Consider the following 14,206-nt stretch of genomic DNA (forward strand, 5'->3'; position numbering starts at 1 on the left):
TGCCTGGGAGGTGACCAGCCTAGAATGTGGCAGTAAACTGTGCTGTTAATCCATTTGCATTTTCGGAGTTGGGATACAGGTTTTCAAGTTTGTTATGGGATTTTATGCAAAACAATATGCAAATCGATGGCATTCTAAAAATGCCGTCTGTTCTCCAGCCCCTCTCCTGGTCACAAACAAGGGAGGCTGGCGCCGGGCTCGCCGGGCTCCTTGGGCAAGGGGTAAACCCTGCGGGGTGACGGGCCGGGGGGGGGGGAAGGGCTGTCCCGGAGGCGGTCCTGGGGCGGAGCCTGGGCGGGGCCCGTGACGCGCGGAGTCGGCCTGCTCAGGGGCTGGACCTCAGCCTCTCCCCGCCTGGGGCCGCCGCCGCGCCAGTGGTGGCTCCGCGTCTCCAAAAGGGGCCCTCCGACTCCTCGCTGGGCCAGTCCGGTGCTGAGTCGTGGAGCCCCGCACAACTCCCGCTGGTCCCTGAACGGGATCCCTGCTCCCCAGAGTTGCGAGCAACTTTCCCCTCTCCCTGGTGCCGCGGTGGCTCGGGGACCGTGGCCGCCGCAGGTAGCTGAACTCCGGGCCACTCTCCCTGCGCCTCGGCTGAGCGCGCTCGCGGGTCGCTCTCTCTCCGGGTGCACGCTGGGGGTCCCCGAGCTCGGCTCTGCGGGCGAGATGCCCCTAGGACATATCATGAGGCTGGATCTGGAGAAGATCGCCCTGGAGTACATCGTGCCCTGTCTGCACGAGGTCGGCTTCTGCTACCTGGACAACTTCCTGGGCGAGGTGGTGGGTGACTGTGTCCTGGAGCGAGTCAAGCAGCTGCACTGCAACGGGGCCCTGCGGGACGGCCAGCTGGCCGGGCCCCGCGCCGGCGTCTCCAAGCGGCACCTGCGGGGCGACCAGATCACGTGGATCGGGGGCAACGAGGAAGGCTGCGAGGCCATCAGCTTCCTCTTGTCCCTCATCGACAGGCTGGTCCTGTATTGCGGGAGCCGGCTGGGCAAATACTACGTCAAGGAAAGGTCCAAGGTAGGACGCGCGCGGGTGCCCGGCCGCTGCTGCAGCCCGCGGGGACTGGGGACGTTTGGAGTCCGTGGTCTGTCGCCTTGGCAGGGCTGCAAACCAACTTTAGTTTTTAACCAAGAAGCAAGAAGTCCGCCTGGTTCCCCCTACACCTCCCACTCCCCCGCCCCACGTTGGGACAGGTTATTAGAAACATTATGTATGGTCCGAGACATGAGAACTCATGATCTTAAATGTCTACTTTCAAGTCACCTAATATTGCCCGTCAGCCCTTCATTGTGTTCAGAGGGGATTCCAGCGAAAGCACTTTTAGAGAATTCTAGAGACAGTGTCATTTCACAGTGTGGCATTTGGCTTGTGGAGTTTGGCAGGTGTGGGAAGAGTTTGACCTGTGAAGGAGTAAGGCTCATCGCCATCACTTTCTAGTGCTGCCCTTGGCTTTCTGCGCCCAGGACATTATTTGATCATCCACTTGAGTTGAAAATTCTCTCCTGGTGCTGAGCCCCAGCCCCCTTTCCTAACTATCGATTGCTGGGGAGATCCACTGAGAACAACCAGTTAAGTGATCAGAAGAGGGTAGTCAAGTACCTCTGGAAAGAAACCATGTTTTTGTTCAGATGGCCAGCAGTCACTCCCTGGGTGGTAATTTTTCTTGGAAACATTTACAGGTAGATTGGCAGAAATATGGGAACGCGGAGTACCATGATATTTGTGCGTGTACGTTACGTTGGGATAGTCGAGCTACTCAGTATTTTCTACAAATGATAATCCAGCACGTTTTTCAGGGCAGTTCTGAGAGTGATTTCGTACCTCTTTTATTGTGGACTGGTCAAGGGGCACTCAGAACTGTAGACAAGTTTTACTTTAACACAGTGAGGCAAAACATACTAGCGTGAGAAGGAAGGTGAACATTCACCTATGTACTACTCTGTCACACTCTATGTAGTATTCCTCAATTTGTGATAAAACATACCATCATTGTCTCATTTGTCCCGTAAACTAAGAGGAATACTTTTAATAAAGGGCAAGTGGTAAAGACTGGAAGTGTATAGAAATGAAGGGGTTGGATTGGGCGAGTGGAATAGAGAAGAGATTGCTGTATACCTTTCAAGCCAGGAGGACATGGTTAGAATATCTGAAAGCACTGTTTTTAATAGAGTGCAAATAAAGCAAATCTTAGAAGAAAATGCTGCTTCCTAAATTTTACTGTGATTAGGGGAAAATTCAGTTAGCCGGACTCTGTAGAAGATTGATGGTAAAGTGTTTCTTTACTCTTGTGGCATCGTTTTGGTGATGGAGTAGAAAGCCATTTGTCTTGATTAGTTTTGTTTTTGCACTCGTTTTGTAAATGACCGTGCCTTTGGGATGGGGTCAGGAGGGGACCAGCTATCCTCAGTGTTGAAGAGGTGTACGTCGCTTCAACCTAGAACAGCAGGTGGCTTCTTATCAGTTTTTTAGAGTTTCTTTTAAATTTTGGTGTTAGGAAATTCACCCCTAGCATTCTAGGAACAGAATTTGCTCTGAGGGAGGGAGATCAGAATTCGTTGATAGAGGTCACTAACATATTTGAAAGTTAAGTTTTTTTGGGTTTTGTTCTTATTTTAGCTTTGACTTAATGGACGATGGTAGGGTTTTAAGCTAGAATTTAACTCCACAAATTGAATGAAAAACACTGTGTACATCTGGGTAAGGAAAACTAAAAGATCTCTAGATATGATTTTTCAATTATGGGTTATCATCTGGGTAGAACAAATAACCTTTCAGTTAACCCTTTCAGAAGGTGACTGTGAATTGAAAAGAGAAAATTCATTTTTTGTCCACTGAAGAGACATCTGCCCGTACCTTGGTTTCCAGCTTTCTTTTAGTGGTTTGGCACAAAGTTCTTTATTTCTGCCCTTTAGAAAAATCACCTCTAAATTGGGATATTCCTTGGCCAGCTAAAACCAAATGTAAACCAGGCTTGAGCAAACAATTATTATATGTACTCAAAAAAAAAAAAGTTTGGTTTGTTTGTATAAAGAAGTCTCCTTAGGAATGTCTTGTAGCCCTGGGTCTCTTACTTGAAGTTCATTATTAAAGCATTGTAGAAACACATTCCATTTCTATATGATTTATATTAGTTCCACCTTAATTTAACCTTATTTACTTCTCTTCCCTCAACTGAGTGCCTTACTCTGTGCTGTTTCCCAGAGTAGTGATACGGACCCAGTTTCCTGCTCCATCCTAAAGCAGGTATTCAGTAAAAACTAAATTATTAAAAGGTAGAATTTGTACATTTATTTTAAACATTTATTTGTAACTTTTTATTATGGAAATTTTCAAACATATATAAATGTAGAGAGGCTAGTATAATGAGCTCCTATCACCCATTTTCAACAATTGCCAATATATACATTTACATATTTTCGACCAGTTTTTTTTTAGGTACTTTACATTTCTTGGTGTTATGCTTGTTAATCCTAATGAAATACTTTTTTTCCCTGAACTTTTAAAGGTCATTGAAGCAGGTAATAATGCTCTTTATCTCAATGAAACAATCGCAGAGGCATTGGAAATAGAATAGGAATATAGTGGACCTAAAATTGAAATTGTGGAAGGGTATGGAAAGAAATATTAAAGTGTTCCCCTCCCGGCCACAAAAGGTGTTAACTGATGAGAATTTATCTACCTCCGCTTTGTTGGAGAAAAATCCAATGGTGCTGAGGACTCTGGGGCAGATGTTTCTATGATATACAGCAGTATGGTGCCCCCTAACTTCAAGCACAATCATTGCTTTCAGGCTATGAAAAGATTTCTTATCTGTTACTCCCTGTTGGAGAACTTAGATCATATCCAAGATAAATATTGGTCCTAATTTGCTCCTTTTGCTTTGGCTGCCTAGATCTTGGACATGGCTGTTTTCCACAGAATGTGTAATTTATAGGACCCAGAGTGCCTCTGCTTGCAGCAGAAGTTAGTAACTCTAATAATAATAACTACCTTTTAATGAGCCGTTGCCTCCGCCTGGTACTGTGCTAAGCACTTTTCAGACACTGTCTGACAGTCTTCAGAACCAAAATCTTCGGCAAGTTGAGTAATTAAATCATTTGTCCAAGGACACGGAGTCAGCAGTAAATGCAGTTTGTCATAGGGGTTAGGGTCTTGGACTTGGGGTGACTAACCTTGTGGCCACAGGTAAGTTGCACAGTTTTCACCAAAGGTGAAATGAGAGAGAATACCTTAAAGCTTTGGCGGGGGAAGGAGCATGAAATAAGACAGTGTACATAAAATTCTTAGCAGAATTTTGAGCCTTCATAAATGTTCTAAGGGGAGATTTGGGAGTCTAACCCAGGTCTGTCTGAGCCCAGAGTTTGTGTTGTTGACTCTTAGGCTCCTACTTACCCTCCTTTCCTTCCCTCAGCAAATGTTCACTCAGCATGGGGTACCGTGCAGGGGTGGGGATACAAAGGTGGACAGGCATCGGCCCTGCCCCCTAGAGCTTACATTCACGTGCACTTTTGAACTGTAGGATCCTCTAGCGCACACTTGATGATTCTCAAGCTTAAAAAAGAAAAAAGACAAAACCCAAACGTTGAAGTGGGTCAGTTAAGTACATTTGAAGAAGAGAGTGGAATGCTGTGCTAATGTTTTCCTACTGTTACTTGCAGGAAAAGCATTTGTTAACCAGCTTGGTTGTTAGGATCCCCAACTGGAGTAGCTGTGGATGATTGGGTTATGGGGGTTGTATCAGCAGGTCAGTCCTCCCCTGGAAACTGTACAGGGAAATGATGAAACAGCAGTACGTTGTAGATAACAGAAAATATGTTACAAATGGTGGATTTGTTCCTTTGCTGCTAGAACAAGAACAGTTTTGGCCCTTCCTTCTCCTGTGATATCAGGAATATTCGTGACTCGATGGAGCTTAGCATGGTTGTGAACTACCTTAGACAAACCTGGGGTAATGAATTTCAAAGATCAGGATCTCTCTCAGAACCCAAGTGCAGGAAATGCAAGTGGGGTTCACAGAAGCCTGAAACCATGAACCAGGAACTAGAAAGTCCTTAACGTCCAGGAGAGCTGGTGTGTTAGTTCTTTTCTCTGGTGCTCTATGGCCCCCATCTTTGCTTCTCTGCTTGTACTCTTTATTTCTAGCCCTCTCTACCTTCCGTCCAGCTTTTGAGCACACAGCTCAAGATGGCTACCCCACAGCGGCCATCTCAGCCTCAGTTTGAGTTCAACAGAGACTTGATTAACATTCTAGAATCCCTGTTTTCATCCCCCCTGAGAGAGGACCTGTCAACCTTGGGTGGGGATGGTTTGGGAGGGCATGTGGAATCATACATCACAAATACAGTTGCCAGGGCCCATGAGAGGTGCAGTTCTTAGAGCATGGGGTTTGGGGACTAGGCATCATACATGGTGTCTCTGCAATTAAAGTCTTAAAAATTTATCTGTGAATAAGGTATTTTAGGGCTTCCCTGGTGGCGCAGTGGTTAAGAATCCGCCTGCCAATGCAGGCGACACGGGTTCGAGCTCTGGTCCGGGAAGATCCCACATGCCGCAGAGCGACTAAGCCCACACGCCGCATCTCCTGAAGCCCACACGCCGCATCTACTGAAGCCCGCGCGCTCTAGAGCCTGTGCTCTGCAACAAGAGAAGCCACCGTAATGAGAAGCCTGCGCACCGCAACAAAGCGTAGCCCCCGCTCGCTGCAACTAGAGAAAGACCGCGCGCAGCAATGAAGACCCAGCGCAGCCAAAAATAAATTAATTAATTTAAAAAAAAAATAAGGTATTTTAGGGGGAGGAGGCACTGAGTTTGAAGCACTGGAACATCTTTCTATAAGGATGTGAGAATTCTTAATAAAAGGTTTTGTATTTTAGCTCTTGGAGGAAGGAAATAATTTACAGAATACAGCCTCAGTGACAGTGAAGCAAGTTTCTCCATAGGGTGAGTTTTCATAGTGTTCTTTGTCTATTTTGTTGAATGACACTTGGGAACAAAGAAAAGAAGGTGCATATGTGTGTTTCCTTTATAATTTCTTTTGTTCAATTTTGGGCCACTGGCCACTCCACTACGACCTTGTCTGCTTGCAGTGAAGCGGGAAATCGGGGGTATCAATTTAATTTATTCATTCACAAATCATTAAATGCCTTGCACTGCGGTAGATCTGTACATGGATGGGAGAAAGGAGGTGGAAAGGGATGATAAAAGCACCTAAAGAAGTAAGCTGGAAGTTGAGTGGCGTGAAATGGTTGTCACCAACTTTGTTTTCTCTTTTTCTGGTTAAGCAGACCAGTTTTACACTGATTAGTCATTTTTGTTTCTCTTCTTTGGGCTTTGTCCAATTTCTCTGTTTACTTAACATGAAGTGACTAAAATAAGTGACCAAAACTATTAGGACTTTAATAATAAAGGTTTTTGGAGCTAGGGAGGTATCAGAAATTACATTTGTCCAATTCCTCAATCATTCAGCAATTAGGTGGTTTTTGTATTTGGAGAAATGAGGTCTTGCATAGGTCCTTGAGGAGAGATTGGAGTAGGTCTTGGGCTTGAGCAAAGTGCTTTAATAGAGAAGGGGCTACCTTGGTTGGGGTTGCTTCATAAGTCAGGTGGACTGGGAGACACGGTCGGTAGGTTAAGTCAGCTGCATCAGTGTCTTATTTGGGAATTTTTTTTTTTAAGGAAAAGAGGAAAGTCGCTCTACTTTATTAACTACTTTAAGCTAAAGAAAACTAGGGCTAGGATGTATGTAGCTTCTTAAAATCAATCATGGTTCTTTAATTTACCGGGAATATCTTAAAACAGTTGCTTATCTCATTTGTCCATCTGGCTCTTTTTTTGAAAAAATTAGAATATGTTCACCGTTTTCAGAATTATTTATGTGGAAAATAGATGTTAAAATTCAGATGGCCAGTGGTTTATAATTTTTAAATATAATTCTGACTTAAAATTGATCAGCACCCATCCTTAGGTGGGAATTAAGTAGCCAATCTGTGCCTTCGACTTGTGGGTATCATGAATTATGTCCCTTTCTGACCTTACTCAGCTCAAGCAAAATTTGTAAATTCTTCCCTGATTCCCAACTCTGGCTAGAAAATTTTCAGATTTTATAAATAACAAGCAGTCTTGGAGTTGCGTGTTACAACTCTACACTGAAAACGCACCATGTCTGGGAGACTTCTCTGATGAGCTTAAAACTGGGGGTGGAGTTTAACCCATGATAAGCAGGTCGCATCTGAGAAGCATCCTAGCACTTGAGGATAAAGTTCAGAGGGCATCTCGCCTTTGGACCATGTTTGCTCAGTTTGGCAAGACCTCTGATTTTGACTCACCTTTGTGGCCTCCAGTAAATTAAATGACAGTTTGACCCATGTCTACTGAACACCAAGGAGCAGCTTGCAGGTTAGCACTACGGAGAAGGTTATTAACTCTTCGTTAATTATTATAGCTACAGACTTGATAATTCCTTTGTAGCAGCACTTTGTAGCTGTTAACTAATATTGCTCTAAGAAATGAATGTCATTTTTCTCCAATGTTTGTCAAATGCCCATATTCTGACAGTAATGATAGTTCAGATGTATTCTGCTGGGCAACTGCCAGGGGTGCCCAGTGGGTAGCTGAATCCAGAGACACTGGAATTGTAAATTCGACAGACAAATCATTTTATGATGCCAGACCGAGGAATTTGGCTTTGGCAGATTGCCAGGAGCCGTTGCTTTGGCTCAGATTCAGAACTATGTGTCTGTTTGCCAGGCAAGATTAGTTAGCTTGGTTCTTTATACATAGAAATTCGTACCCTGTTTCCCTCGATTATTTCAATCTTAAACCAATATGGCTCTTACCTTAATTTTGTATCTTCTTTTGATATTGATTTATAGGTGAGTCCCTATTCTTGTTTTTGGTGAGCTGGTAGTGACTCAGTGTCATATTTTTTACCCCCTGCCTCTGCCCAGTCCCAGCCTTACAGACCCATGGGTTTGTAGCTGTGTAATGCAGGCTTTCGCATCTTGTGTTGGTTTCATTTGGTTCCTACTTACTGAGTGTCCTCCATGTTCAGTACAATGTCAATACCTCCTTAAATCAAACCAATTTTATTTTTATTTTTTATACTTTTTTTTTTTTGCGGTACGCGGGCCTCTCACTGTTGTGGCCTCTCCCGTTGCGGAGCACAGGCTCCGGACGTGCAGGCTCAGCGGCCATGGCTCACGGGCCCAGCCGCTCCGCGGCATGTGGGATCTTCCCGGACCGGGGCACGAACCCGTGTCCCCTGCATCGGCAGGCGGACTCTCAACCACTGCACCACCAGGGAAGCCCTTTATTTTTATACAATTTTTAAAGGTTACTTTCCATTTACAGTTACTACGAAATATTGGTTATATTCCCCATGTTGTACAATATGTCCTTGAACCTGTCTTACACCCAATAGTTTGTACCTCCTTCTCCCCCACTCCCATTTTGGCCCTGCCCCCCTCCCCGCTGGTGACCACTAGTTTGTTCTCTGTATCTGTGAGTCTGCTTTTGTTTTGTTATATTTGTCCATTTGTTGTATTTTTTAGATTTCACATACAAGTGATTCATACGGTATTTGTCTTTTTCCATCTGACTTATCTCACTTAGCATAATGCCCTCCAAGTCCATCCATGTTACTGCAAATGGCAAAATTTCGTTCATTGTTATGGCCGAGTAGTATTCCGTTGTATATATACCACATCTTCTTTATCCATTCATCTGTGGATGGACAGTTGGGTTGCTTCCATATATTGGCTGTTGTAAAGAATGCTGCTATGAACGTTGAGGTTCATGTATCTTTTCAAAGTAGTATTTTCATTTTCTTTGGACATATACCCAGGAGTGGAATTGCTGGGTCATATGGTAGTTCTATTTTTAGTCAAACCAATTTTTCATTCTTTAGGAGATGCAATGATCACTGTTTCTCAAGTTCTGGAGTAAATGTACCTATCTCATATTAACTTTTATTTTTGTTTCCAAAATGAAGCCAAAATAATATCACCATATAAAAATAATTCCAAAATACAGAGATTCAAAGAATATGATAGTAGTCTTGATTATTTGCCAGTGGGAAGAAGACAAATGGAAAAACACAATTCCAGGTGGCAGTGACATCTAGTTTTGGTTCTCTTAGGGCAACTTGAAGTTGTTTTGAAGTATTCAGGATAATACTCTTCTTTCTGAACATTGCTTGGAAGTAAAGAGACACTGTTTTAAACAGTCTGAACATTTGGGGGGAGCTTGCTCTGTGTTCTCCAGACAAATAGATCACAGATCCTGCCTGTGCCCCTCCCTCCACATCCCCTCCCAGTTCTACTTATCTGTCTAGTCAAACCTGAGGGACTATTACTTAGAAATCTCAATACCCCACACAAAGTTGGCAGTGAGTCTTTTTTTTTTTGGGATGGCTTCTTTCCTATTTATATTGTTTTGCAGTTTAATTTGATTGTTTGGAGTAGGTAAACAAAACTGTTTTAAACATTGAAGGTTCATTCAGGAACGTGCAATATTATTGCTCAAAATTTGGCTATTTTGTGCTGTTTTGGCTTTTTGAGGGTTTTTTTTAGGCTCCTGTGGAACCTTAAGTTTTGTCTTTTTTTAAAAAACTAAATTTTGTTTCCCTTTCACAGTAGAAATCCTTGAGGAGGGAAGTATTTTAAAGATACCTACTTTAATCAGAAATCACCTGCTCTGGGCTTCCCTGGTGGCGCAGTGGTTGAGAGTCCGCCTGCCGATGCAGGGGACACGGGTTCGTGCCCTGGTCCGGCAAGATCCCACATGCCGCGGAGCGGCTGGGTCCGTGAACCATGGCCGCTGAACCTGCGCGTCCGGAGCCTGTGCTCTGCAACGGGAGAGGCCACAGCAGTGAGAGGCCCGCGTACCGCAAAAAAAAAAAAGAGAGAAATCACCTGCCCTTGGTTCTTGTTCTCCTTGTGATCCATTTTAATGAGCTTTGCCGGTGTTAAGCAGTGTAAAACCCAACGCTAATCAAGCAGTCTCCATGCTTAAAAAAACAAAACCAAAAACACACCCAACCGTGCTCTCTCCCCATTGTCCACCGTATATGCTGTGAATTTAGCGTGCCATTTAAGACCCTCCACGTCTGACCCCATCTGACCTTTCCACATTTAATCTCCCACTGACAGCCTTCCTTCCCTCCAGATCCCTGAAGTGCTGGAAACGGATTTGCCGGGCAAACCAAGCTTCCTCATTGTCTTCTCCTCAAAAATCCATCCTCCTGCCTTCTCCGTGAAGTTCCCTTCTGCTTCCTAGAACTCTGTGGGTGGCTCAACCCGGGCCACCCCAGTAGATTTATTTCTTTGCTGCTTACCCTGCCTGCCCCTCATGTACCTATAAATTCTTTGAAGACAGAGACTATTAAGCTTGATATATATTTTTAGTGCCTCCAATAGTCCTTTACTGTTGACTTAATTTCATCTTTAAAAGGAACTTTGATTTTAAGGATGTCAGGGTGTCAAAAAAATAGCTATAAAATAGCTATATTTTTTAGAAATTTCATGTAATGTCTGAAACATTTATATTAACGTATTTCCATACAAATAAAAGGAACTTTGATTTTAAGGATGTCAGGGTGTCAAAAAAATAGCTATAAAATAGCTATATTTTTTAGAAATTTCATGTAATGTCTGAAACATTTATATTAACGTGTTTCCATACAAATAACCTAAAGAAAGTTTAGTATTTGTTGGTTTTTTTTGTTTGTTTGGTTTTTTATACTGCAGGTTCTTATTAGTCATCAATTTTATACACATCAGTGTACACATGTCAATCCCAGTCTCCCAATTCAGCACACCACCATCCCCACCCCACCGCGGTTTCCCCCCCTTGGTGTCCATACATTTGTTCTCTACATCTGTGTCTTAACTTCTGCCCTGCAAACCGGTTCATCTGTACCATTTTTCTAGGTTCCACATACATGCGTTAATATACGGTATTTGTCTTTCTCTTTCTGACTTACTTCACTCTGTATGACAGTGTCTAGATCCATCCACGTCTCAACAAATGACTCAGTTTCGTTCCTTTTTATGGCTGAGTATATATATACCACATTCCGTTGTATATATGTACCACAACTTCTTCATCCATTCGTGCTATAAATATTTTGTTAGACCAAAAAAGAAAAAAGAGAAAGAAAGGTTTTACAACTTCTTCCCTAATTTGGTGCTAAAGGGTTTAACTATTTTATTACATTAACAGGCTGTGAGGGACCATCTCAAAGGAGGGACTTTGGCTTTGTAAGGTTTTTTTTCCTTAGTTCTGATACTCTATGCTTGGCCCTAGAAAGTACCAAGTCACATCAGATCCTGGCAGCTCATACTTAGAGGTCTGCCTCAGAGAAGCCCGGGACCATGAGGCTAGGACCCTGGCTTCTGGTCCTTGCTCAGACCCTGGCAGGCAGCATCTCAGGACCTTAATCTCCACTTCTTTAGGAACAAGGTCGATTTTTATTTTTGTATTTGAACTTAATTTGGTCAGTACCTTATTAGGCACTGGGGTGGACGTTTTACATTTTATTTTGTCTCACTGTGATCTTTGGCAAGTCAGTTCTCTGAGCCTCACTGTCATCTCTAACATGGGTCCAATAATATAAATCTATCTCCATATGATAAGGAATTCAATGAAAATTGAGACTGTAATTTTATTTGAGAGGGCAAATAGGTGCTTTCAGTGCCTCTGATTGGATGCCTGAAGAAGAGATCTGACTCTATCCACAGTCACACACCCCAGCGCTGACAGGACAGTAATCCTCAACAATGCTACAGAGTTGCACTTGGAATGTTTCCTGCCAGTTTCAGGAATCGCGATGCAGAGGCTGTGCCAGAAACTGCCCTATAGGAATTCCTCTCACTTCCTGCTCTACCCACCACCGCCTGTTCTCCAAGGTAACTAGTGCAGGTGACTAATTCTAATTCCCCTTGACCTTTTATTATTTAGGGTGAGGCATTGCACGAAGACTCTTGCTTTGCCACAGCAGCAGCAGCAGCATCTGGGAACATGCTGTAAATGCATGTTCTTGAGCTTCTCCCCAAACCCAGTGAATCAGAAGCTCACAAGTCCTCCAGGCAATTCTCATACAGGCTGAAGTTTGAGAACCACAGAATAAAATGAATATGAGGAGGCTAAATGGGGGTGGTGCTCTATCTTCTTAGAGTTTCTCTATCAGTGAGAAAATCGGCGTTCGATCAGTTGATCAGATCTGAGCTGATTGATCGCTAAAACTAAAACATGCAAGTGTTTTTGTTTCATTTGGGAAATTTTTGAGAAAAACACATTAACATGTTAAGTACACACACACAATTTTTCTATTATTTTTTCCAATAAAAGTTAATTTTCCAGGGGCTTCCCTGCTGGCACAGTGGTTGAGAGTCCGCCTGCCGTTGCAGGGGACACGGGTTCGTGCCCTGGTCCGGGAAGATCCCACATGCCGTGGAGCGGCTGGACCCGTGAGCCATGGCCGCTGAGCCTGCGCGTCCAGAGCCTGTGCTCTGCAACGGGAGAGGCCACAACAGTGAGAGGCCCGCGTACCGCAGAAAAAAAAAAGTTAATTTTCCAGAACCAGAATTGGAGTATAATTTGGAACTGTTTCTCTCCTGTTGCGTTGAATGGAGGGGAACAATCTTTGTTAATATCTGCGCAGTATTGCTCCCCTGTATCCTACAGCCTGGCAAGGAGTGCAAGCTCAAGGCACCAGGGAGAACAAGAAAGCATCATAGTGATTTGGGGTGAGAACAAACTGGAAGAGAGCAGATGATTCTGTCAGTATTGAGTATCTATTATGCGCTCACTGAACACCACACAGAAGCCTAGGGTTGTTTCTGACCCTCTAGGGTAAGATGGCTGAGGTGTGGGACTCTTAGGGGAAGGAAAGCCGAAAAACGAATCCAGCTTGACTGTAATCAAAGGTTTTACTAGGTAGAGATTGGAGAGTAGCTGGCACTTGCCTTTTCCTACTTCTGCATGGAGGGCTTTGATTGCCCAGTTAATATCGTTTGAGCCTCTATTTGATAAGCCATGATAATCATCCGAGAATCCTTTGTTGTGTTATCTTGAAGGAAGACAATTTCATTCGTGGTCACTCTGGAAATAATTGCACCTGTTTTCAGTGAACAACTTTTTCCTGATATTGTAGAAGCAGTGTTTAGCAGTGGGAAGACCATGCTTGGTTCTATAATGTCCCGTTAAGTTACTTTTTGTCTCTCCCAGTTTCCACGTTCGTAAAATGGGGCTCCTCTTGGAGCCCCATCTTGAAGGGACATAGGTACAATTATATTCACCATCGCTGCCCCCTAGACTCAGAGCCAGGCAACTCCTTTATTTCTAGCCCCCTTGCTGCTCCCCAAAGTATTTTATACATTTCTCTCAGAAGAGCCTTTTACTTTTCATGTGTCTGAATGGTCCTCTAGATATCACCCCTCCTGTAAGCCATAGTGGGTCTGTATCCAGCGTATTCTAATTCACTTGATCTTAGAAAGTTCTGTACTTAGTGAATTCTAATTAATGTGGTAGTAGTGGAGTTAAGAGTCTCCTGAATAAGCTTTGCACCTGAGTAAGGAAAAATTGTCTCATCCCTGGGATTCCTTGGAGTTTACCAGGTGCCTTCCCAAGGGAAATACACTTTTGTATGTCCTTTAAAGTTTTTTCTTAATTGGTCATTTGCTTTCTGACTTTGAAAAAGTCTGAAAACCTTGGCTGGTGTTCACCTGAGCTAAAAGGAAAGGTCCTGGAGAGGCTGACTTCCTTCCACAGACCCCGAGGTAAGGGGAAGAGCAGCCTGGGGAGAAGACTGATCACTGACCAACTGCATCCCAGTCAGATATGGGGCTACAGAGCTTAGAGTTGGCTTGAGTTTGTCCTGCAGTGGGAATAACCAATCAAAGGCAACTTGGACAACTAGTGTTTCGCTGCAGGACTGAGTCAGTTTCCTTTGCTCTCGGCTTTTGTTGAAATACAACCCCACCTGCACCCTACCCCCTACCCCCTTGACTGCCCTGGAGCTTTTAGTTCACAGACTCAACACCAAGGACACTCTATTTTTCTTTCTTTCTTTTTGCATTTTGTGATTTTCTATCATTATGGCAAGGGTGATAGGTGAGGGGGAGAAGAAGTCAAATACTTCAAGAAGAACGGAAGATCTTAGTTCTCTCAAAAAAGAGGTGAACCGGTTAATGTTAGACAAAGG

The 14,206-nt window shown here is 43.8% G+C and overlaps 1 protein-coding gene across 1 annotated transcript in view; it reads left to right on the forward strand.

Annotated features, from left to right (window-relative positions):
* The first annotated feature begins 367 nt into the window (after positions 1 to 367).
* EGLN3 (egl-9 family hypoxia inducible factor 3) overlaps positions 368 to 14,206 on the forward strand; it is a 32,203-nt gene continuing 18,364 nt past the window's right edge. Inside the window, exon 1 of the mRNA XM_060004699.1 lies at positions 368 to 1,020. Within this exon, the coding sequence (XP_059860682.1) occupies positions 664 to 1,020 (357 nt within the window). The 5' untranslated portion in view covers positions 368 to 663. The remainder of the gene's footprint in view (positions 1,021 to 14,206) is intronic.

This window comes from Delphinus delphis, chromosome 2, assembly GCF_949987515.2.
Source record: "Delphinus delphis chromosome 2, mDelDel1.2, whole genome shotgun sequence".
Lineage (NCBI taxonomy): Eukaryota > Metazoa > Chordata > Mammalia > Artiodactyla > Delphinidae > Delphinus > Delphinus delphis.